The following is a 26,511-nucleotide window of genomic DNA, read 5'->3' as shown; positions in this document are numbered from 1 at the left end:
TCACTCGCGTCATGACTCTAACACGCGGTCGCTCGCGTCACAACTCTAACACGCGGTCACTCGCGTCATGACTCTAACACGCGGTCGCTCGCGTCACAACTCTAACACGCGGTCGCTCGCGTCACAACTCTAACACGCGGTCGCTCGCGTCACAACTCTAACACGCGGTCGCTCGCGTCACGACTCTAACACGTGGTCACTCGCGTCATGACTCTAACACGCGGTCACTCGCGTCACAACTCTAACACGTGGTCACTCGCGTCACACCTCTAACACGTGGTCACTCGCGTCATGACTCTAACACGCGGTCACTCGCGTCACACCTCTAACACGTGGTCACTCGCGTCACAACTCTAACACGTGGTCACTCGCGTCACACCTCTAACACGTGGTCACTCGCGTCACACCTCTAACACGTGGTCACTCGCGTCACACCTCTAACACGTGGTCACTCGCGTCATGACTCTAACACGCGGTCACTCGCGTCACACCTCTAACACGTGGTCACTCGCGTCACACCTCTAACACGTGGTCACTCGCGTCACACCTCTAACACGTGGTCACTCGCGTCACACCTCTAACACGTGGTCACTCGCGTCACACCTCTAACACGCGGTCACTCGCGTCACACCTCTAACACGCGGTCACTCGCGTCACACCTCTAACACGTGGTCACTCGCGTCATGACTCTAACACGCGGTCACTCGCGTCACACCTCTAACACGTGGTCACTCGCGTCACACCTCTAACACGCGGTCACTCGCGTCACACCTCTAACACGTGGTCACTCGCGTCATGACTCTAACACGTGGTCGCTCGCGTCACACCTCTAACACGCGGTCGCTCGCGTCACAACTCTAACACGCGGTCGCTTGCGTCATGACTCTAACACGTGGTCACTCGCGTCACAACTCTAACACGTGGTCACTCGCGTCACAACTCTAACACGCGGTCACTCGCGTCATGACTCTAACACGTGGTCACTCGCGTCACACCTCTAACACGTGGTCGCTCGCGTCACAACTCTAACACGTGGTCACTCGCGTCACACCTCTAACACGTGGTCACTCGCGTCATGACTCTAACACGTGGTCGCTCGCGTCATGACTCTAACACGTGGTCACTCGCGTCACGACTCTAACACGTGGTCGCTCGCGTCACACCTCTAACACGTGGTCACTCGCGTCATGACTCTAACACGTGGTCGCTCGCGTCATGACTCTAACACGCGGTCACTCGCGTCACGACTCTAACACGTGATCACTCGCGTCACGACTCTAACACGTGGTCACTCGCGTCACAACTCTAACACGCGGTCACTCGCGTCATGACTCTAACACGCGGTCACTCGCGTCACAACTCTAACACGTGGTCACTCGCGTCATGACTCTAACACGTGGTCACTCGCGTCATGACTCTAACACGTGGTCACTCGCGTCACGACTCTAACACGCGGTCGCTCGCGTCATGACTCTAACACGTGGTCGCTCGCGTCACGACTCTAACACGCGGTCGCTCGCGTCATGACTCTAACACGTGGTCGCTCGCGTCATGACTCTAACACGCGGTCACTCGCGTCATGACTCTAACACGTGGTCGCTCGCGTCACGACTCTAACACGTGGTCACTCGCGTCATGACTCTAACACGCGGTCACTCGCGTCACAACTCTAACAGGCGGTCACTCGCGTCATGACTCTAACACGTGGTCACTCGCGTCATGACTCTAACACGTGGTCACTCGCGTCATGACTCTAACACGTGGTCACTCGCGTCATGACTCTAACACGTGGTCACTCGCGTCACACCTCTAACACGTGGTCACTCGCGTCACAACTCTAACACGCGGTTGCTCGCGTCACAACTCTAACACGCGGTCGCTCGCGTCACACCTCTAACACGTGGTCACTCGCGTCACACCTCTAACACGCGGTCGCTCGCGTCATGACTCTAACACGCGGTCACTCGCGTCATGACTCTAACACGTGGTCACTCGCGTCACACCTCTAACACTCGGTCGCTCGCGTCACACCTCTAACACGCGGTCACTCGCGTCACACCTCTAACACGCGGTCACTCGCGTCACGACTCTAACACGTGGTCACTCGCGTCACAACTCTAACACGTGGTCACTCGTGTCATGACTCTAACACGTGGTCACTCGCGTCACGACTCTAACACGCGGTCGCTCGCGTCACGACTCTAACACGTGGTCACTCGCGTCACGACTCTAACACGCGGTCGCTCGCGTCACAACTCTAACACGTGGTCACTCGCGTCATGACTCTAACACGCGGTCGCTCGCGTCACACCTCTAACACGCGGTCACTCGCGTCATGACTCTAACACGTGGTCACTCGCGTCACACCTCTAACACGCGGTCGCTCGCGTCACACCTCTAACACGTGGTCACTCGCGTCATGACTCTAACACGTGGTCACTCGCGTCACAACTCTAACACGTGGTCACTCGCGTCATGACTCTAACACGTGGTCACTCGCGTCATGACTCTAACACGTGGTCACTCGCGTCACACCTCTAACACGTGGTCACTCGCGTCATGACTCTAACACGCGGTCACTCGCGTCACACCTCTAACACGTGGTCACTCGCGTCACGACTCTAACACGTGGTCACTCGCGTCACAACTCTAACACGTGGTCACTCGCGTCATGACTCTAACACGTGGTCACTCGCGTCATGACTCTAACACGTGGTCACTCGCGTCACACCTCTAACACGTGGTCACTCGCGTCATGACTCTAACACGCGGTCGCTCGCGTCATGACTCTAACACGCGGTCACTCGCGTCACGACTCTAACACGTGGTCACTCGCGTCACGACTCTAACACGTGGTCACTCGCGTCACAACTCTAACACGCGGTCACTCGCGTCATGACTCTAACACGCGGTCACTCGCGTCACAACTCTAACACGTGGTCACTCGCGTCATGACTCTAACACGTGGTCACTCGCGTCACACCTCTAACACGCGGTCACTCGCGTCACGACTCTAACACGCGGTCGCTCGCGTCATGACTCTAACACGTGGTCGCTCGCGTCACGACTCTAACACGTGGTCACTCGCGTCATGACTCTAACACGCGGTCGCTCGCGTCACGACTCTAACACGTGGTCACTCGCGTCACGACTCTAACACGTGGTCACTCGCGTCATGACTCTAACACGCGGTCACTCGCGTCACAACTCTAACACGTGGTCACTCGCGTCACAACTCTAACACGTGGTCACTCGCGTCACGACTCTAACACGCGGTCACTCGCGTCACACCTCTAACACGTGGTCACTCGCGTCACAACTCTAACACGTGGTCACTCGCGTCACAACTCTAACACGCGGTCGCTCGCGTCATGACTCTAACACGTGGTCGCTCGCGTCATGACTCTAACACGTGGTCACTCGCGTCATGACTCTAACACGTGGTCACTCGCGTCATGACTCTAACACGTGGTCACTCGCGTCACACCTCTAACACGTGGTCACTCGCGTCACAACTCTAACACGCGGTCGCTCGCGTCACGACTCTAACACGCGGTCACTCGCGTCACACCTCTAACACGTGGTCACTCGCGTCATGACTCTAACACGTGGTCACTCGCGTCACACCTCTAACACGCGGTCGCTCGCGTCATGACTCTAACACGCGGTCACTCGCGTCATGACTCTAACACGTGGTCACTCGCGTCACAACTCTAACACGTGGTCACTCGTGTCATGACTCTAACACGTGGTCACTCGCGTCATGACTCTAACACGCGGTCGCTCGCGTCACAACTCTAACACGTGGTCACTCGCGTCATGACTCTAACACGCGGTCGCTCGCGTCACACCTCTAACACGCGGTCACTCGCGTCATGACTCTAACACGTGGTCACTCGCGTCACACCTCTAACACGCGGTCGCTCGCGTCACACCTCTAACACGTGGTCACTCGCGTCATGACTCTAACACGTGGTCACTCGCGTCACAACTCTAACACGTGGTCACTCGCGTCATGACTCTAACACGTGGTCACTCGCGTCATGACTCTAACACGTGGTCACTCGCGTCATGACTCTAACACGTGGTCACTCGCGTCACACCTCTAACACGTGGTCACTCGCGTCATGACTCTAACACGCGGTCACTCGCGTCACACCTCTAACACGTGGTCACTCGCGTCACGACTCTAACACGTGGTCACTCGCGTCACAACTCTAACACGTGGTCACTCGCGTCATGACTCTAACACGTGGTCACTCGCGTCATGACTCTAACACGTGGTCGCTCGCGTCACACCTCTAACACGTGGTCACTCGCGTCACGACTCTAACACGTGGTCGCTCGCGTCACACCTCTAACACGTGGTCGCTCGCGTCATGACTCTAACACGTGGTTGCTCGCGTCACGACTCTAACACGTGGTCGCTCGCGTCACGACTCTAACACGTGGTCACTCGCGTCACACCTCTAACACGTGGTCACTCGCGTCATGACTCTAACACGTGGTCACTCGCGTCACACCTCTAACACGTGGTCACTCGCGTCACGACTCTAACACGTGGTCACTCGCGTCATGACTCTAACACGTGGTCACTCGCGTCATGACTCTAACACGTGGTCACTCGCGTCACACCTCTAACAGGCGGTCACTCGCGTCACACCTCTAACACGTGGTCACTCGCGTCATGACTCTAACACGCGGTCGCTCGCGTCACACCTCTAACACGCGGTCACTCGCGTCACGACTCTAACACGCGGTCGCTCGCGTCACACCTCTAACACGCGGTCACTCGCGTCACACCTCTAACACGCGGTCACTCGCGTCACACCTCTAACACGTGGTCACTCGCGTCATGACTCTAACACGTGGTCACTCGCGTCACACCTCTAACACGTGGTCACTCGCGTCATGACTCTAACACGTGGTCACTCGCGTCATGACTCTAACACGTGGTCGCTCGCGTCACGACTCTAACACGTGGTCACTCGCGTCATGACTCTAACACGCGGTCACTCGCGTCACACCTCTAACACGCGGTCGCTCGCGTCACGACTCTAACACGTGGTCACTCGCGTCACGACTCTAACACGTGGTCACTCGCGTCACGACTCTAACACGTGGTCACTCGCGTCACACCTCTAACACGTGGTCACTCGCGTCACGACTCTAACACGTGGTCACTCGCGTCACGACTCTAACACGCGGTCGCTCGCGTCACGACTCTAACACGCGGTCACTCGCGTCACACCTCTAACACGTGGTCACTCGCGTCATGACTCTAACACGCGGTCGCTCGCGTCACACCTCTAACACGCGGTCGCTCGCGTCACACCTCTAACACGTGGTCACTCGCGTCACACCTCTAACACGCGGTCGCTCGCGTCACACCTCTAACACGTGGTCACTCGCGTCACACCTCTAACACGTGGTCACTCGCGTCATGACTCTAACACGCGGTCGCTCGCGTCACGACTCTAACACGTGGTCACTCGCGTCACAACTCTAACACGCGGTCGCTCGCGTCACACCTCTAACACGCGGTCACTCGCGTCACACCTCTAACACGCGGTCACTCGCGTCATGACTCTAACACGTGGTCGCTCGCGTCACGACTCTAACACGTGGTCGCTCGCGTCACGACTCTAACACGCGGTCGCTCGCGTCATGACTCTAACACGCGGTCACTCGCGTCATGACTCTAACACGTGGTCACTCGCGTCACACCTCTAACACGCGGTCACTCGCGTCATGACTCTAACACGCGGTCACTCGCGTCACGACTCTAACACGTGGTCGCTCGCGTCATAACTCTAACACGCGGTCGCTCGTGTCACACCTCTAACACGTGGTCACTCGCGTCATGACTCTAACACGTGGTCACTCGCGTCACGACTCTAACACGTGGTCGCTCGCGTCACGACTCTAACACGTGGTCACTCGCGTCACAACTCTAACACGCGGTCACTCGCGTCATGACTCTAACACGCGGTCACTCGCGTCATGACTCTAACACGCGGTCACTCGGCCGATGCTCCTTCTTGCGGACGACTTAGGGATTAGCAACTTCGAGATCTGTATGCAAGTTAAAAAGTCACAAAGCAGCTTAAGGTGAGGATCCATCTGCTGCTGCTACTACTGCCATCGCGTGACGTCGGCAAGTGGTTCATAACGTCTGCCGTTGGCTTGGTCAGTGGCTCTGTAGTCGCACTCCGGGGCTCCCCTTGAATTTGCACGACAGCTTTGCAGGGTAGTGGAAGGTTAATGATATGATATTTTTGGTGCAAAACAGCTACCATGTGGCACAACCCAAAAACGAATACGGATCATCAAAATCGCTAAGATATCGCCGTGGTAAATAATACAATGGGCGGTGCGCGGAAAGAGCAAACAGTTGCCAGCGACAAAAAACCACCAATATTATAGGACAGAGAACACGATGGGTCCGAAAAGTACGAAAATGCCGAACATGGGTCAGCATGCACGCAACTCTGATTTGTAAAATAAGCTCCGGGAAATGCGCAACACAGCTGGAGTCTTGAGATCCTTTGGGGGGGCCGCGTGAAGCCCCCCGCTGGCATTCACGTCTGTGGCGCTCGGCGGAGCGCGGCGTGGATACCGAATCGAGCGACTAACCGTATTTGACCTGCGCGATGTCCCCGACCACGATCTCGGCCACGGGTATCTGGATGACCTGGCCACCTCGGATCACCGAAAATTTCTGCTCCTGCTCGATGCGGCTCTGCAGACCACGGAATTGCTTCTCCTTGCTCCAGTCGTTGAAGGCCGTGACCACCACCACGCAGATGACGGAGAGCAGGATGGCGGCCCCCTCGATCCAGCCGGCCTCCGCCTCGCCCTCCTCCTCCACACCGCCTGCCGCGCTGCCACACACTGCACAAAGAGCAACAACAATGACAAGGGGGGGTTGCACCACGTCACCGCGCGTCATCAAGCGTCCCTTCACCACCCTCGTCACCGTCACATGGGCTGCAGCCGTTCCCATATCCATGATCGTCGCTCGTCATCATCAACCATGATCAATCCACTGCTGAAGGCCTCCCCAAGCCTCTGCCAACTCACACCACCCTGCGATGCAATGATCCAGCCAGCACCTGCACGTGAATTATTTCATCGCTGCATCTCCTCAGTGGACGCTCTCTCGAACGCGTTCCATTCCTTGGTCATCGGTCATCGTCCCTTCTAGAGGTGACATGTCCTGCACAAGCGAACTCGCCTTTTCTTCACAATTTGAACGATATCATTCACCTGCGTACGTTCCCTAATCACATTTCCCTCTGCCTGTCTCTCATTGTAATTCTGAATAAACATTGCTTGATGCTTCTCGGAGCACTCTTGCATTTTTGTCCTATATTTTTCGTGAGTGACCGTGTTCCTGAACAAGTTGTCATGGCGGGCAGTACGCATTGATCGCAAAACTCTCCTCTCGAGGCACATCGCTTGAGTTCCCTTCTCATGACCAAGTTCAGATTTCCAAAAACACTCCAACTCCGCCTCTATAATTGGTCGTGTTAATTCTGGCCACGCCGGAGGTCGTCGTCGTTACGATCCCAAAAAACGTAACGAAGCATCAAGCACGCCCATCGAAAAATTTCCGCGCGGAGCCCCACGTACAGTTATGGCAAAATCACCGAGCTGTGTGGCTCTTTTCAGAAGCGACCTAGCCACAAATGATAGCTCAACGAAGTGGCTTATCACTTGAAAAGTTATAGCAGTCAAATACTCTAAACACGTGATTCTAAATCTGAGGAGGAAAACCGGAGGGCCCGGAAAAAGAATCCACGTGACCACGGGGAGACAACACCGCAAACTCCAAATATACAGCAGGCGTCGGGGTCAGGAACGAACCCAGGCCCTCCTGCATACCAGGCGAGGTAGTCAACATCTCGCAGAGTCAGGATTGAACCCATGACCTCCTGCATACCAGGTGAGGCAGTTAACATCTCGCCACCACGAGGCGATGTGAAAACATGATGAAACAGCGCTTCACGTTCCTGCTCGCGAAGCTGTGGGCCGACCGGGTGGCTACTGGCGGCCGTGGAGCCCCCCTCCTCCCAGGCCCCCTCCCCCCCACCGCCCCACTCACTGACCTTCGTTGTCACCCCCGGGGGGGTGGTAGAAGGAGAGGCCCAGCGAGATGAGAGCCGCCACCTCCAGGATGATGAGCGTCACGTCCTGCAGGGCCTCCCACACTAACTGCAGGAAGGTCTTGGCTTTCTTGGGAGGGATGAAGTTCTGGCCGAACACCGATATCCTGATGTCCAGGTCCGAGGAACTCCCGCTCAGCCCTGCGGAGGGGGGGAGAAGATGGTGTGGCGACGTCACCCACGGGGACTGCAGGGGTGGAGTGAGTGGGTGGGTGAGTTGAGTGAGTGGGTGAGTGAGTAGAGTGAGTGGGTGAATGGAGTGGGTGAATGAGTGGGTGGGTGAGTGGCGTGAGTGGGTGAGTAAGCGGAGTGAGTGAGTGGGTAAGTGAGTGAGTGGGTGAATGGAGTGGGTGAATGAGTGGGTGGGTGAGTGGGTGAGTGGAGTGAGTGGGTGAGTAAGCGGAGTGAGTGAGTGGGTAAGTGAGTGAGTGGGTGAGTGAGTGGGTGGGTGAGTGAGTGGAGTGAGTGGGTTAGTGAGTGGGTGAGTGGAGTGAGTGGGTGAGTAAGCGGAGTGAGTGAGTGGGTAAGTGAGTGAGTGGGTGAGTGAGTGGGTGGGTGGGTGAGTGAGTGGAGTGAGTGGGTGAGTGAGTGAGTGAGTGGACTGAGTGGGCGAGTGAGAGGGTGGGTGAGTAGAGTGAGTGAGTGGGTGGGTGAGTGAGTGAGTGGGTGAGTGAGTGAGTGGGTGGGTGAGTGGATTGAGTGGGTGAGTGCATGAGTAAGTGGGTGAGTTATTGTGACCTGTAGTGGCGGTGGTTAAACAATCTGCTAGAGTCCAACCATGGTAGTAGCAAGAGAAGAGTAAACACGAGGTGACTGGGTACAGGTGGGCGAGTGACTGGAGGGAATTAGCGCTGGATCATCAATCATCCTGACCGTTGTTTTTATCTTAATTATATCCGGTGCAGTGGGGTAGGGACTGGGAGAACCACTCCAGAAATGACAGCAGCAGCAGCAGCAGGATTCCAACACCACACAAAATGTGTGCTCTGTGTGGCAGAACTAATTGTTCGGAGTTAAAGAGGATTTGGCATGGAACGGAAAACCAAGCTTCTTCGAAGCCTCCTAAGCCAGATGAATAACACGACCATTCCATGACAGCCCAGATGAGGTTGTTGTGCTAAAGCAGATGAATTATTTTACTATGGCTAAGAATACCGTTGTTAAATATGCAGAGAGGATCTGTGGATTTGCAATCTTAGGCGATGTTATCTTTTCCTGGGGTCGCTTTACCACCTCGACTGGGGGGCAGGGTGACGCTCATGTGGAGCGCTCCGCGATGACCCAGCATGAAGAGGGCGCGACTCGACGTCATCATCGCCGCCATCATTATCGTCATCGTCGTCATCATCTCGTGATGCCCACTCTTGGGCCGCTCCACCCAGCTGTGCTTTCACAGCTTTGACCGAAAAGTCTGCGCTGGTCCACGGTCACGGCCGGCACTGCGGGCCTGGACGGGCCGCAGGCCCCTGCGGACGGACCGCTCTCTCGGTGGACAGCAACCACGGCTCCGTCCCATCGAGCGCTCACAGAATCAGAATCGTAACTTAGAATGGAGGGGGAAATCCGATGAGCTAACAAGCTCTTTTTCACAGATTTCCAGTCGGGGCACGGGGCAGAAGGCTCGCTCCTCGAGGCGGATCCGGGGCCCAGCCATGCCAGGCCCTCCCTTGAACCATGCTGCTGTAATTTCACGTTACATAAACAGTTTTATGAGTAACTTGTCTGAGATAACTTTTCTTTCTGAAATTGTTTTTATTAGAGTTAGTTATATTTGTCCGCCAATTTCACGGTCTTCCGTAACATGATTGTTTTTGCTCTGATTTCAATTTGATGAATTGCTGTTCTTGTTGTTGCTTTTGTCAGTCGTGACCCAGGTTCACTCCTTCAGATGAGGCCCTACCCTGGCCCCTTGAGAGTTCTCATCTGGTCAAACAAAATCAACCTGAAACTTAACATTGTCTGCTGTCTGTGCATTGTCAGGGAAATAATTTTGATTCAATTTCAGTATTTTTTAAAATCTGAATTCTGCGTTGGCTCCAGCTGTAGAGCAGCCTACAAAATGTGCCACGTGGAAGAAGATTATCACCATCAGGGGTGCTTTCTGCCAGTGTTCCCACTGCGACAGCATTGGGGTCACCACCTGTCCAGATTTGACCCAAGCAGTCTGGGAGTTGGCATCTCTGCCTTTGGGAAGTAGGAAAATTATTTGTACCGAGATCAGGCCCGTGGTATTGTGTACGAAGTTTATTTCGGTCAACTGCACAGTTTTGATTTATCTGGGCCGACTTGCGAAATATGTTGCAGGCCAGATTCGTTGACAGCAGCGCGTGTGGCACCGTCAGGATCGAGCGATTTCCTGCAGTGACACGCTCAGGGCCCTGTCCGCCACAATCATCGCCAGGCCCTCTCAGTGCCGAGCGTGTCTCAAATCTTTCTCGCCGCTCAGAATCCTTTCATGGGCAGTGTTTGTCTTTTTTTCTTTCGTTCAGAGCACCATTTCACGAGTTCCTTCGTGAATTCCTCCTCCGAGTCAGACAGATTTTTCGCACACCCGGAGGATGAATGCCATTGACGGAAACGTCTCAAGGCCGGTGATGGAGCCGTGTAATGGCTGCCGGATACAGTGTGTCACTTTCACCTTTATCCTGCATCCCTTGGCCGAACTGCACCAGATACGCTTGGCGGCCGACAAAGGGGTTCATTTTCATCGTTACCCGTTTTGTTTATGCTATCGCGTCAACAATCGCTGGCTAAACTGTGGACGTCCGTAGGTCGCCACAGTGGAGAGGATAAGCCTTGCAGCGCGCTCACTGTCAAAGCGCGGCTCCCGCGGACATCGCGCACTCTTACTGCATGCGACCTAATTGACCATAAAAAACCTGATCACCCCCCCTCCCCCAACACCTCTTAGCCACACCTCGGGCGAAATGATGAAATGGGCAGGCGACGTTCATCTCGCTCGCAACTCTGTGGGAGCGAGGAGTAAAGTCACCACCCGACGCAGCCAATTGGTGAAGGTTTGTCACGTAAACCAACTAGTTCAGTACTAACCGGTTGTGTGTTGAAGAGGAAAAACCCCACAACCATATACAATGAGAGTAGCGAGACGTTTCTCCACCAAACACACTACGGTCACCCGGGGTCGTCCGTCTACACCGCTGGGGATTGCCGCTGGATGGCTCCTGGGGGATCGTTTCCACGTGGCAGATCCAAGGTGTAGACGCGGGGGAGGGGGGTCGAGAAGGGGAGGGGGGGTCGGTGGGGGTGGAGGGCAAATCGTTGCAATCGCCTTCCCCCCGAGATCAGGAATATTTTATTGATATTTACCAAGGCAGATACAGTGAACGTGTTTTTATTATTAATGTTAGGGGCCCTATTCAAAAACCTTGACATTTGTGGGCCACCACCCCCATCTCCCCCCTGGGAAGTTTATAGATCCACGGCTAATTGCCTCGAGTTTTTGTACTCGACTCAGAGTCCAATACACACCCCAGGCAACAGCTCCTTTAAAGTATTAAAGCTTTCGTGACTGCATAAAATTACTCATTGGTTTTTTCGGTAAAGTCACGTATGTAGAAATACAATAAAATCATATTAAAACAAAAAACAATCACGACGTTTCGATCACAATGCAAGCGATCTTCATCAGGTGTCAAGAACAAATCACGGAGGTAAATACAACAAAAAGATGAGAGACGAGAATTCAACAAACCCGAAAAAACATTATGTGAAGCACATCCAGTCAGGCCAACAACACAGTTAGACACTTCCTGGCGGACCACGAATTTCAGAAGAGTGTTAAATTTCGTGTTCAACCTTTGGATTGCACATACCAGCATAGATAGAATGAAAAATACGAGGTACACGGTCGGTAGAAATACATATACAAGTCCACCAAGAGGTAAGGAGGGAGGAAAGACGGACAGGGAGGCAGAGAGAGAGGGGGGAGGGGGTGCCGGAGGGATGAACAGAAGATTAAATAGGAAATACGGTTGGAGGGGGGGAGGGGTCAGAGCGAGAGCGGCAGCTCAAACACGCACATCTTACACATACAAAACGGCATGTTTGAGCTGCCGCTCTCGCTCTGGCCCCTCCCCCCCTCCAACCGTATTTCCTATTTAAGCTTCTGTTCATCCCTCTGCCCCCCCCCCCTCTCTCTGCCTCCCTGTCCGTCTTTCCTCCCTCCTTACCTCTTGGTGGACTTGTATATGTATTTCTACTGACCGTGTACCTCGTATTTTTCATTCTATCTATGCTGGTATGTGCAATCCAAAGGTTGAACACGAAATTTAACACTTCTGAAATTCGTGGTCCGCCAGGAAGTGTCTAACTGTGTTGTTGGCCTGACTGGATGTGCTTCACATAATGTTTTTTCAGGTTTGTTGAATTCTCGTCTCTCATCTTTTTGTTGTATTTACCTCCGTGATTTGTTCTTGACACCTGATGAAGATCGCTTGCGTTGTGATCGAAACGTTGCGATTTTTTTTTGTTTTAATATAATTTTATTGTATTTCTACATATGTGACTTTACCGAAAAAAACAATGAGTAGCTCCTTTAAACTCCTCCAATAGATTAAAGTGCTGTTAGACACCGAGACTGGACACTGGGGCTTCAGATGAGCTTCCTAACAAGGATGTTTAAGGCAGAGGACGGAGATTCAACTCAACTATATTCTTGGTTCTTTCAGAAAAGTCACGTAGAAGGGAAACAATTAAATAATAAAAATGTTAAACAATAGAATTCTCACGACGTTTTGACTGCAACACAAGCAATCATCATCAGGTGTGAAAAACCACAGCAAGAAAATTTTAAAAAAGTGGCGTTTTTTTAAACGTTAGCATCACGGAGAGCGATTTAGCAGTTTGTTCAGATGGACGAGTCCATCTCTGTTCGGAAAAGAGGAGGGGGAGACGAAAATAATGGATGTGGTTTGAAAGCCACCGTAAGCGTGAACAATCAATTAAGACCCGAAATGGTTGATCAAATCCGTCCAATGATTGCTAAGCCAGAATCCATCTTCTCGGTTGAAATTGTCTCTGTGTTTGGATATGTGGATAGCCTCATGAACGAATCTCTCATGGTAGCCAGATGGCTTGCAAAGAACCTCTGTCTTGGATAAGTCAATGTCATGTGAGCCTACTGAATTATAATAGTGATCTGCCACGGCCGAGGTGTTGGTCCTACCGTGTTTTAGGTCTGCTTTGTGTTCACGGATGCGGTCCGAGACATGTCGTTTGGTTTCTCCAATGTTACTACTACCACAGAGGCCACTGTCATTATGGATAAAATAGAATATAACAACAAAATTCAAAAATTACTCAACGATGGCAGCTATACAAAAATAAAAAGAGATCCCATCAACAACATCGTCATACAAACCAACAAAATCATTTCTGATTCAACCGCATTAATTGATCAAACCAAACAGTTCTCGTTGAAACCTTCTGCTGCCAGGCCAACAAGATTATACGGTAAAGTCACGTTGAAGGGAAACAATAAAATAATAAAATATATATAAAACAATCAAAATTCTCACGACGTTTCGACCATAACACAAACGGTCGTCATCAGGTGTGTCGGTTGATGACGACCGTTTGTGTTATGGTCGAAACGTCGTGAGAATTTTTATTGTTTTATATATATTTTATTATTTTATTGTTTCCCTTCAACGTGACTTTACCGAAAGAGCTAAGAATATGAATTACTGCAGTCACGAAAGCTTTAAATCAAAATTTAAGATTATACGGCTTACCACTACTATCAACTCCCCCACCTACAAACTGGCTCGTTTTCTGTCTGAAATCCTGCGGCCTTTCACTGGAAAAACCACCTCTGCGGTACAAAATTCCACTCACCTGGTATCGACAATCAAGGGTATTTCTCTGTCCCCAGACGACCTGCTTGTCAGTTTTGATGTAGTTTACTTATTCACCAAAGTTCCTGTACCTGACACCATCGCAATCATTGAAGACTTGGTTCATCAAGGACTAAACACTGAGGTACCCCCCCTGGTAAGACACTGCTTAACCAATATATACTTCACTTGGAATGGAACTTTCTACAAACAAACTGATGGCACCCCAATGGGCTCCCCCCTATCTCCGGTTGTGGCCAACATTTTCATGGAGAAATTTGAGACTGACGCCATCCAGACTGCCACTCTGCACCCAACCTTATGGAAGAGGTATGTGGATGACACTTTTGTCATCTGGCCACATTGCCGGCCTGCTCTAGACCAATTCCTCGACCACATCAATTCCATACACCCAGCCATTAGATTTACCATGGAAGTCGAAAAAGTTGGCAAGCTACCTTTTTTGGATGTCCTAATATAAAAGAGACCTGATGGTTCAATGAGCCACTCTGTCTACAGGAAAGCTACCCATACGAATACTTACCTGAAACCGGATTCCCACCACCATCCATCCCAGAAGAATTCCCTCATCAAGACTCTGCACCATAGAGCCCAATGCATATCCGACCAGGAACACATAGCCAGTGAACTCAAGCACGTACACCAAGCTCTTAAGGCTAATGGTTACTCCGACTACACAATCTGCAAAGCTATCACTCCAACCATGAAGAAGGACCCTCTTGAGGAGCCTTTCAAAACCATCACTTTACCCTACATTGCAGGGATCACAAAAAAGATCTCCAAAATCTTGAATAAACACAAGATCCAGGTCCGATTCAACAAATTACATAAAATCAGTGATCTGGTTCCGTCTGTAAAAGATGCGATGCCGGACAGACAGTACCCTGGCGTCTACAAACTAAGTTGCCTCTGTGGTCGTAGTTACATTGGAGAAACCAAACGACATGTCTCGGACCGCATCCGTGAACACAAAGCAGACCTAAAACACGGTAGGACCAACACCACGGCCATGGCAGATCACTGTTATAATTCAGTAGGCTCACATGACATTATTGACTTCTCCAAGAAAGAGGTTCTTTGAAAGCCATCTGGCTACCATGAGAGATTAGTTCATGAGGCTATCCACATATACAAACACAGAGACAATTTCAACCGAGATGATGGATTCTGGCTTAGCAATCATTGGAAGGATTTGATAAACCATTTCGGGTCTTAATTGATTGTTCACGCTTACGGTGGCTTTCAGACCACATCCATTATTTTCGTCTCCCCCTCCTCTTTTCCGAACATAGATGGACACGTCCATCTGAACAAACTGTCAAATCGCTAACCGTGGTGCAAACGTAAAAAAAAGCCACTTTTTTCAAATTTTCTTGCTGTGGTTTTTCACACCTGATGATGATTCCTTGTGTTGCAGTCGAAACGTCGTGATAATTTTATTGTTTTATATTTTTATTATTGTATTGTTTCCCTTCTACGTGACTTTACCGAAAGAACCAAGAATATGAATCCCTGCAGTCACGAAAGCTTTAAATCAAAATTCAACTCAACTAGTTATTTTTATTTTACCAGGTAAGACCCACTGAGCTGTGTAGCTCTTTTTCAGAAGCGAACTGGCCATCACACATGATAGCCCAAAGAAGTAGCTTATCATCACGTGGAAATGTTTAGCAGCCAAATACTCTAAATGTGCGATGTTGATTCTAAATGTGGAGTGAAAAACCGGAGGACCTGAAGAAAAATCAATGCAACCACGGGGAGAGAGAGAGACACCGCAACTCCAAATATACAGCAGGTGTCAGGGATGGGATCGAACCCACAACCTCCTGTATACCAGGCGAGGTAGTTGACATCTCGCCACGTGTTACTGTGCAGCCAGTAGATGACTTTGCAAACTTCGGCTGGGGGGGGAGGAGGGGGAGTGGTGCTGCACAAAGGAGGTCCACGAGGTTGTATTAAATGAGCAGGGCAGAGCTTTTCATGGAGAAACAAAAACACTCTGCAAGAGCAGAGAAGACGGCGGTTAGTGATACGATGCCGACATTTGAGGGCATGGGTAATTGGCCGTGTTATATAAGGGCCAGTTGCATAAACCTGTGAGTGTTTCCGTAAAGCCATGAAGGTGGAATCCTGTGGGATCAGCAATGTGGCAAGCCAAAGTCTCTGCCGAGAAACCGGCGCCTCCTGTCTCAAGACTCTCCGGTACAAAGTGCCCCTTCTCATCGCTGGGCGTTTGTGTTGCATCAGCGTCTCGATTCCCCCCGCACCTCCAATTGTCACGGCTGGCTACGTATGGTGCGAAAGAAGTTCAACATACAGACACGGACACATGGTAAAACTCCATTCGTGTCGCAAAGATAGAGTTTAGACGTGACGCCAAGCCAAGTGGGAGACAAAATATTGCATCGGTGCCTAACGTCAGCCCCTCAACTTCATCATCAAAATCATAAGCTATGCTCTATCCACTGCTGGATGAAAGCCGTCGCATCCCTCACGTGTCCGCGATGTTACGATCGATGTCGCTGCCGCGCGTGAGCCGATCGTCTCATCGTTCCATTCGACGGTGGTCATCCACGCCGGGCCTGTTCCTTCTCGAGGCAGGAGTTTGTATCGCGTGCGACGCGAGGGCGACTGTCTTCCCTCCGCCTTGCTCTCTTCCACGACCCCCCGACCCAGCGGCTGGGCCACTCCGACGGCCCCCGAAACGCAGGCCGTGCGCCGTGGTGGCCCGCGCCGGGTGAGGCGGTGGGGGGGGCTACAGACCAGGGCCATTTCATCCTGAACCATGGTCTCGCCACTGCTAGCCACGTTATGATGGCACGGGCTGGGAGATGGAAACCACAAAGGGGGCGATACGTTGGAAATCCACACGAATTCTAAATGTAAGTTTTGATTTTAATCAATTAATCACTGTTGCCGAGCTCATGCACATTACATTGGTAATGTTACCACCCTCCTCACACGCGTGGGGTGTTTGTTTGGGTTGTCTGGTTTCCTCTCACTGCGTGTAATCTCTCATTCATGGAGTTGTCCAAACATCCTAACGTAGGACCTCAGAGCTTGGGCAATTATCGGCACCAGTTCTGGCTGCTCCTCTGAAGAACCACCCAGGCACTCAGTCCCCTTGACCGACACTGAAACTTCTGCTGCAGAAGCAACGAGCCGCGTGGAGACGAGGCTGCGGGAAACAAAGCCCCGAATTGGCAGGACCCAGCGGGAGGGAGCTGTGGAGGTGACTCCTCCGAGGAGCTGCTGTCCCCACGACTCCGCGACTGCATGACTCCCCGACTCCGCAACTCCGCGACTCCCCGACTCCGCGACTCCGGGACTCCGGGACTCCGAGGCTCCCCGACTCCGCGACTCCCCGACTCCGCGACTCCCCGACTCCGCGACTCCCCGACTCCGCGACTCCCCGACTCCCCGAGTCCCCGACTCCGAGGCTCCCCGACTCCGAGGCTCCCCGACTCAGCGACTCCCCGACTCCCCGACTCCGCGACTCCCCGACTCCGGGACTCCGGGACTCCCCGACTCCGCGACTCCCCACAGTCCGTGACTCCGCGACTCCCCGACTCCGCGACTCCCCGACTCCGCGACTCCGGGACTCCCCGACTCCGCGACTCCCCGACTCCGCGACTCCCCGACTCCCCGACTCCGCGACTCCGCGACTCCCCGACTCCGGGACTCCCCGACTCCCCGACTCCCCGACTCCCCGACTCCCCGACTCCGCGATTCCGCGACTCCCCGACTCCCCACACTCCGTGACTCCCCGACTCCGCGACTCCCCGACTCCACGATCACCCAGCTCAATAACAACGGCAGGAGGCTGCTAGATTTGTGTGCAGCCCATGGGCTTGTAATTACCAAGACGCTGTTCCAGCATCACCGCATCCACACAACATCATGGATGCATGCCGGGTCCAAGCAAGAACATCTGCTGGACTACATAGTGACGGACCAGCGGATGCAAGCCCATGTCCTTGACACCAGGACGTACCATGGAGCTGATCTGCCAACTGACCATCAACTTGTCATCTGTAAGATGCTTCTGTCATTCCTCCACTCCAGTGGTGGGTGTACACCCAGGACCCCATTCAAAAAAGCAGTGGCATGGTCTCAGCTAGCTGATGAAAGTTGCAAGCAAGAATTCATCATCGCTTGCGGCTGGGATTGGCATCGTCCCCCACTCCTGATGTCGAGGGGAAATGGGCGAGGTTTGGGACTGTGGCTCATGCAGCTGCAATGGCTGCTTTGGGTACGCGGTCCAGACCTCCCCAGAGACCCTGGCTGACAGAGGAGGTGTTGAGGCTGGCTGAGAAAAGGCGACAGGCCCACTCTCATCGGCTACAAAATCCCACGTCGGAGAATGAGGAGGCTTACCGCAGCCTTCGCTCGGAGGTTCGGAGAGCCGTGAGGCGCTGCAAGGATGGGTGGTGCTCGTGGGTTGCTGAGGAGATGGAGTCTGCCTCAATGGCCCGCGATCACAAATCGTTCTTTTACTCCATCAAAAAAGTAACCTGCAACGCCACACCTATTACCGCCATTGACTACTGTAGTGGCATCATGGGATGCCACGGCCCGTGCATGACGCACGAGACACGCTGCTCACACCACCTACAGCACGGCAGCTGTGGGGCACTGCGCTCCGTGTGCAGTGTCAGCCCCTGAGGGCTAGGGGGTGAGAGCTGTCGGGCACTGCACTCCGTGTGCAGTGTCAGCCCCTGAGGGCTACGGGCGAGAGCGCCTGGAGCGGCGAAGGGGTGACAGGGGGCCATGGCACTCCGGATGATCCCGGAGGGCTGGTGGCCGGAGGTACCGGGGGTGGGGCCCCAAAAGAGGGGGTTGGGGGACCCCAGGACCGGTTCCAGGTGCTTCCCGAAGGTTCGAGAAAGGAGAGTGGCTAGGGGCGGAGGAAGCCCCGGGACTGACTAGAAAGCCGGACCCCTGAACGGGTCCGGCTGCTTTTGATTTAAAGCTTTCGTGACTGCAGTAATTCATATTCTTAGCTCTTTCGGTAAAGTCACGTTGAAGGGAAACATACACCCAGCCATCAGATTTACCATGGAAGTCGAAAAAGATGGCAAGCTACCTTTTTTGGATGTCCTAATTAAAAAAAGACCTGATGGTTCAATGAGCCACTCTGTTTACAGGAAAGCTACCCATACGGATGCTTATCTGAAACCGGATTCCCACCACCATCCATCACAGAAGAATTCTCTCATCAAGACTCTGTATCATAGAGCCCAATGCATATCCGACCAGGAACACATAGGCAGTGAACGCAAATGGATGCAATGAATATGGATGCAATGAATATTCAATGAATATGAATATATCACATTGTGGTCTGCTTTCCGGCTGCAAGTTTCAGATTTACTGCAATACACCCATCCTTGGACGGGCAAAAGGCTAATTAGGGGAAAGGGTGATCCAATCTCCGACCCACAGGAACAGGTTTGCAGATTTGCTGAGCATTTCTGTGAGGTCCTGGGGGAGGGGAAATCCCTCAGCCTGTAAAATAACGTGGGACAAAGTGGGGATGACCTTGCTGAAGCTGCGGTGCCTCAAATATTGGAAGAAGTCACCCCCTGTGAGTGGCTGGCTGAGGTGCCATCTGTTGAGGAAGTACTGAAGGTGATCCGGAGTCTGAGACCAGGAAAGGGACCGGGCAGATATGATCTCCCAAGCGAAATGCTGAGGGAGGGTGTTGTTTGTACACAGACTGCCCTACATGACATCATAACAGTCTGGACCACTGGACGGGTTTCGCAGGATTGGAAGGATGCCCTGGTGGTCCCCCTCTTTAAGAAGGGGGACCGCACAAACTGTAACAACTACAGGGGCATCTCACACCTCAGTGTGCCGGGAAAGGTCCTGGCAAGGATTATTCAACATCGTCTTGCTAGGCACGCTGAGGAGAGGCTTGCGGAGCCCCAATGCGGTTTCAGAAAAGGGCGGTCTTGCACAGATGCCATATTTTCTGTCTGTCTGCTCCAGCAGGGGTGTAGGGAATTCCAATAAGACCTACATCTCTGCTTTATTGACCTGGTCAAGGCATATGATGCCATCAGTAGGCCTGGGCTCTGGGTTTGTCTTCGTGCTTTCGGAATCCCTGACCCTCTGCTCACGATCATTAAGGACCTTCATGATGGTAAGCGGGCCCGGGTAACACTACGTGGCCGGGAGTCGGAGCCATTCCCTGTTCACCTTGGAGTGCAACAGGGATGTCCTCTGGCTCCCACATTATGTAACATCTATTTCGACAATGTAGTTCGTGAAGCCTTCCATAGCTGTACCGGAGGAATTTCCATCTGGTACAGATACAATGGGAGGCTGATCGATGCCCGGGTGCAGTCAAGAGATGGCCGCCTATTGTTCAACCATGTTATGTATGCCGATGATCTGGTAATTGCTGCTCACTCAGAGGAGGAGTTAGAGACACTGCTGCTGAACCTGGAGCTTGCCACTAAGAGGTGGGGCCTTACCATCAGCCCCACCAAAACTAAGCACCTGCCCGGGTATTTTGTACCATCGGACACTACACCCCCACAACTACCAATTGGTGATAGGGAAGTTGTGGAGAGAGTGGAGAGTTTCCCATACCTGGGCAGTGTGCTCATGACCGGCTCCGGTTTAACAGGAGAGGGCTCTCTCCGAATAAGTTGAGCGGCATTATCTTTTCATCGGTTGCGTAACGCTGTGTGGAAGCTACCTGGTCTGTCGATCCGCACGAAGCTTCAGGTCTTCTCGGCCACGGTCATTCCCTCCCTTCTCGACGCTTGCGAAACGTGGACCCCCCCTAATGGAACATCTTTGCCGGTTAGAAACATTTAGGCTGGCCTGCCTACGATCCATCCTGGGTTTAACCAGGCTGGATTGTGTGAGGAGCTCACAAATCCTTGAAAGATCTGGATAAAGTCCCATCGGTGAGCTCCTCCGGCAGGCAAGGCTGCATTGACTGGGTCATGTAGCCCGCATGCCCAGTCACCGCATGCCTAAACAGCTTTTGTTTGGCCGTATAGAGGGGGCTAGACGGGCGTGGCACGGGCTAGAGAAGAGATGGAGTGATGTGGTACAGAAGGGCGTGGAGCTGAGTGGACTTGCCGATGATTGGTACCAGCGATGTCAAGATCGGCCTCTGTGGAGGAGGCTCGTGAAGGACGCTGCTGGACAATTGGAGGCAGTCGCCCTCCAACAACAACAGATGGCGGAGGAGCGACGCTCACAACAACGAGCGGAGCGCCGGGTGACTAAAGCACAGCAAGTTGGCACAGTAGGGGGCACAGGTGGTGCATCAGCCAGTCATCTCAGTCATCTCAGTCAGTCGACCCGTGTCATCTGGGTCTGCCCCATGACCTCCTGTCAGCGGGCGTTCGACACTTCACGTGGCCTCAAGGTGCACATAGCCTGGCACAAGCGTCGTGGTGATGTCACCAGCACTTAGTGGCGAATGGCGGTTGTTGTTGTGTGTTGTACTCCCTGTGTGTGTGTGTGGTACCCCCTGTATGTGTGTTGTACCCCCTGTGTGTGCATGCGTGGTACCCCCTCTGTGTGTGTTGTACTCCCTGTGTGTGTGTTGTACCCCCTGTGTTTGTGTGTGGTACCCCCGGTATGTGTTTGTTGTACTCCCTGTGTGTGTACCCCCTTGTGTGTGTGTGTGCGGTACCCCTGTGTGTGTGTGGTACCCCTGTGTGTGTGTGTGGTACCCCCTGTGTGTGTGTAGTGCCCCCTGTGTGTGTGTGTGTGTAGTACCCCCTGTGTGTGTGGTACCCCGTGTGTGTGTGGTACCCCCTGTGTGTGTGGTACCCCCTGTGTGTGTGGTATTACTGTGTGTGGGTGTGTTGTACCCCCTGTGTGTGTGGTACCCCCTATGTATGTTGTACCCCGTGTGTTTGTGTGTTGTACCCCCTGTGTGTGCGTGCGTGGTACCGCGAGCGGGAATCGAACCCGGATCTCCAGATTCGTAGCACAGCACGCTAACCGCTCCCCACACACAGGGGTACCACACACACACACACAGGGGTACCACACACACACAGGGGGTACCACACACACAGGGGGTACAACACACACAGGGGTGACCACACACACACAGGGGTGACCACACACACAGGGGGTACCACACACACACAGGGTGTACAACACACACACAGGGGGTACCACACACACACACAGGGGGTACAGCACACACACAGGGGTGACCACACACACACAGGGGTGACCACACGCACAGGGGGTACCACACACACACAGGGGGTACCACACACACACAGGGGGTACCACACACACACACAGGGGGTACCACACACACACAGGGGGTACCACACACACAGGGGGTACCACACACACAGGGGGTACCACACACACACACAGGGGGTACCACACACATACACACAGGGGGTACCACACACACACACAGGGGTACCACACACACACAGGGGGTACCACACACACACAGGGGGTACCACACACACAGGGGGTACCACACCGGTCCTGGGCCTACCCTAGGTCGACAGCCTCAAATGAGTACCTAGTACAGTACATAAAAACATCGCCACAAGGGAGACAAAGGCGGCCGTGCGTGGTGCTGGCCACCCACCCCCTCGTGTGCCGTTCGGGCCTTCATAGGTGCTCGCTAACAGCACTTGCCCCAACAGTCTGTTAAGGCTACACGGGGGATCTTTGTCTCTGTCCCCCTATGTATTTTGTGAAGCAGATGGGGATTTGCCTGAGCGCAGCGCTACATTGTGAAATGTGCCACAGCTCTCTGCAAATGCCGTGAAAATTGTGCTACGTCTACTTGGCGAGTTGAATAAAAAAGCAGGCACATAACGTGAGGAGACCGTAGCAGGGGCTTGATTATTGCTCAAGAGTACGGTGACTAAAATAGCTTCCATTGGAGTGGCCTGCTTCGACTCTCCCTCCGCCTCCACGTGTGAGATCTCTGTGCGTGAGACACGCCGAGCGTGAGACCTCTGCGCGTGTGAGACTTATGAGTGTGAGACCTACGCGCGTGAGACCTGCGCGCGTGAGACATGCCGAGCGTGAGACATATGCGCGTGAGATCTACGAGCGTGAGACCTACGCGTGTGAGACCTACGCGTGAGACCTCTGCGCGTGAAACACGCCGAGCATGAGACACGCCGAGCGTGAGACCTCCGCGCGTGTGAGACATGCCGAGCGTGAGACCTACGCGTGTGAGACCTACGCGTGTGAGACCTCTGCGCGTGAAACACGCCGAGCGCGAGACACGCCGCGCGCGAAACAGGCTGTGTAAGACGGGCTGCCTGTAAGACACGCCACGTCTAAGACGCGTGGCGTGTAAGACACCTCTGCATGCGAGACCTCCACGTCGAAGACATGCTGCACTAATCCAGTAATCGTCCCGAACAACTTGCGAGGCCTTTTCAGCAATCCTCGCAAATCTGCTTACGTTACAAACAATAGCAATAATCGTGAAACGGTGTGCTTAGGGTGGCACACTTTGTGTGGGTCAGCTTATAAACATTATCCGTCACCCGGCCGTCCCTGCAGCCACGTTTCAACAGCTTTTTTGGCTTTGATGAAGAGTGGCAGCTGGCGCGGGGAGTTAATAAAGCCGTCTGCAACAGGCAATTGTTTACCATACTCTTTGGTTCTTTCGGTAAAGTCATGTCGGTATAAAATAAAATCACGACGTTTCGGGCGCAACACAAACGTCCGTCATCAGATGGGAAAGCATGGTCTGCTGCTGAAGCAGACAGTTTTAAAAGGTTTAAAATGGGTGTAGCCCAAGGGTCATAAAGAAGTGACTGGGGCTAGTGATGTTAATGTGAGAAATTAGCATGCAACTGTAAGATAGGAGGAGAGCGGCCTCCTGGACGAGGGCACAGAAGTGGCTATGTTAATGTGAGAAATTAGCATGCAACTGTAAGATAGGAGGAGAGCGGCCTCCTGGACGAGGGCACAGAAGTGGCTATGTTAATGTGAGAAATTAGCATGCAACTGTAAGATAGGAGGAGAGCGGCCTCCTGGACGAGGGCACAGAAGTGGCTATGTTAATGTGAGAAATTAGCATGCAACTGTAAGATAGGAGGAGAGCGGCCTCCTGGACGAGGGCACAGAAGTGGCTATGTTAATGTGAGAAATTAGCATGCAACTGTAAGATAGGAGGAGAGCGGCCTCCTCGAAAGCTTCAAATAAAAATTGTTTACCACTTTCTAAATTAGGATTCTGATGACCTAATCTAAACCACCTGACTGGAATATCCCATGACAGAAGCAGGACTACAGTATCTCTGGCACAGACAAGTAGAATTTCATAACTATAACGTCTTACTATGAAGGGGAAAAAAAAACACGTGTGGATTCCATGGCACTTTGCAACACGCTTTTGGACTTGGAACTATATTTTACAAATGTAATGGCTGCACGTGACCCGCTATAACACATGGATCAGAGTCACGGAAATTAACGGGGAAAACGGAATGCGTGCAGCGAATGGAAAGCGCTCAGAGAATTTGAAAGTGCTCAAGAGATGCACGTTGGGAATTACGCCACGCCGGTCGGTCTGGGTTGGTGAGGGGAGAGAAACTGGGATAGGTGCACATATCACTCACCGCTGACGCTAGCCCGGGAATCAACCTTAGATTAGGCTGGGAATCAAACTCAGGTCGCCGGGTTCAAAGCGGCAGGCGCGAACCGCCACCCCGCCGCTCCCCTCCCCCCCCCGCCGCCGCCCACGGCAGGCATTGACAGAGACCGAAATAGGACAATGCTCCAGTAACCTTTGGATATGAAGAGGAAGACAAAGTGAGTGGGATACGATGAAAGGAAAAGGTTCGCCGTATTAAAGCGGCCATGCGACCAATTCGACGTGCCAGTTCGAGTCGGTGGATGAATGGGGCGCTGCAGGCGCCCGCGCGTACTATGGGGTTCCGCTCATTGGTCCCAGAGCTGCGCGAGAACGCGTGACGTCCCTCTGGCGGTGGATGATTATGTGTGGAAGGTTTTATCGCTGTGCGAGACACCGCTCTGTCGATGCTACACCGATGGAGCCATTGTACGGTTAAGAATGTATTGTGCGGGCAGTCTCCGCATTGCCTTCCATTCTTGTTGTAAGATATATATATATTTTTATATTCATATAGACGGGTTAACGTAAAGATTAACCGCATAGCGTGGAGGTGGAGGCTGCACAGGCTTACGAGCAATGGGTCAAAAGGTTTGGGTAGATTGGCTATTGGGGCCCATCTATTTAGTACGTACGCATGGAGGGGGGGGGGGGTTAACCCAAATGCGTACGCTTGCGTATGGGGGTCTATTGATAATGTACGTATGCATATAAAACGGGGGGAGGGGGTGAAGCCTCGATAATAATTTGTCTACATTGGCCTTCAAATGAATTAGATAGTCCGGCGATGGACTATCCGTTTGTTTAAACACGTAAATATAATTTAATTCCTTGATCGTATCTACGTGGATTGAATATCGGCCGTTCTATAGGATTCGGGGAAGAGGGGGGGTGCGTCAAGCGTACGTATGCAGGTGGGAGGGGGGGAGGGTAAAAAGTACACGTGCGTACAGGGAGGGGGGGACGTACTAAATGGATGTCCCCTTGTCACTCATTCTTAACGCCAATCCTCACTTCCACCACCCCACTCAGCATCCAGCTCTGCAACTGTCAGGCAAACGATGCTGGAAAAAATGGCAAAAGTGTGCATTTCTAAATACCAAAAAGAATTCACCACGTGGCATTGCCACAGTGTGACAACGTGATCTACGCATACACTCGGCTGACATTTCTAACAGCAGCGTTGCCTTCAGAGCAGAGAGAGAGGGCAGAGAGATGGAGCGACGCGGACTGAGATCGCACTTTAACCCCTGGTACCCTGAGAACATGCCGTCCGTTTTCAGTTGACAAATGAACAATTTTTCCCCAAGTGACAGTTGATGATCGTTTTCATTCCTAGACACTGAGTACTGTGGTCGGCTAAAACACTAAATCCGTCTGAATGTGCGATCTGATTTAAACGAAAAGTAACGTTTGTGGACGCTACTGCAGGCCGGGCCGCACGGGAGATCCGACAGTGTCCGTGGACACGGGTGAGAGGCCCCGAGCTAAACGAGCCGCTCGCTGTGCGAGGCCGCCTCCTGCGGTCGTTTAGCATTCGACAAGGTGTGAACAGAGCTGTCTTCGTCAGTCATGTGAGCATTCATAATTTGCCGTGAGTTACGCTTTGTAAAGTCTGGGGTAATTGAAAATGTCTGCCACATTAGTTAGTGCTTCTACGTAGATTAGGCACCCAAATTTGCCGATGCACCAAATGCGCTTTTGCAAACTCTCTAATTCTTTCGGTAAAGTCACATAAATAGAAAAAATAACAAAAGAAAACACGACGTTTCAGTCTCAACACAAGCGGCCATGTTCAGGTGAGAAATTATCTGCTGTTGTGGCTTCATATAGGCAAGGGAGGGGGGTAAGGGGGGGGG

The 26,511-nt window shown here is 52.8% G+C and overlaps 1 protein-coding gene across 10 annotated transcripts in view; it reads right to left on the bottom strand.

Moving 5' to 3' along the window:
• The window catches only part of LOC116947622 (plasma membrane calcium-transporting ATPase 2-like), a 201,589-nt gene that overhangs the window by 79,860 nt on the left and 95,218 nt on the right, over positions 1 to 26,511 (bottom strand). For all 10 annotated transcript variants that reach the window (XM_076070760.1, XM_076070764.1, XM_076070756.1 and 7 more), the window contains 2 exons: positions 8,112 to 8,309; positions 6,637 to 6,894 (listed from right to left, as the gene is read on the bottom strand). In XM_076070760.1, the coding sequence (XP_075926875.1) occupies positions 6,637 to 6,894; positions 8,112 to 8,309 (456 nt within the window). The remainder of the gene's footprint in view (positions 1 to 6,636; positions 6,895 to 8,111; positions 8,310 to 26,511) is intronic.

Source organism: Petromyzon marinus, chromosome 30 (assembly GCF_048934315.1).
Source record: "Petromyzon marinus isolate PM22_M1 ecotype Great Lakes invasive population chromosome 30, UKy_Petmar_22M1.pri1.0, whole genome shotgun sequence".
Taxonomy (NCBI): Eukaryota; Metazoa; Chordata; class Hyperoartia; order Petromyzontiformes; family Petromyzontidae; genus Petromyzon; species Petromyzon marinus.
Note: the sequence above shows the minus strand (reverse complement) of the source record. Positions and strands in the feature narration are given on the sequence as shown.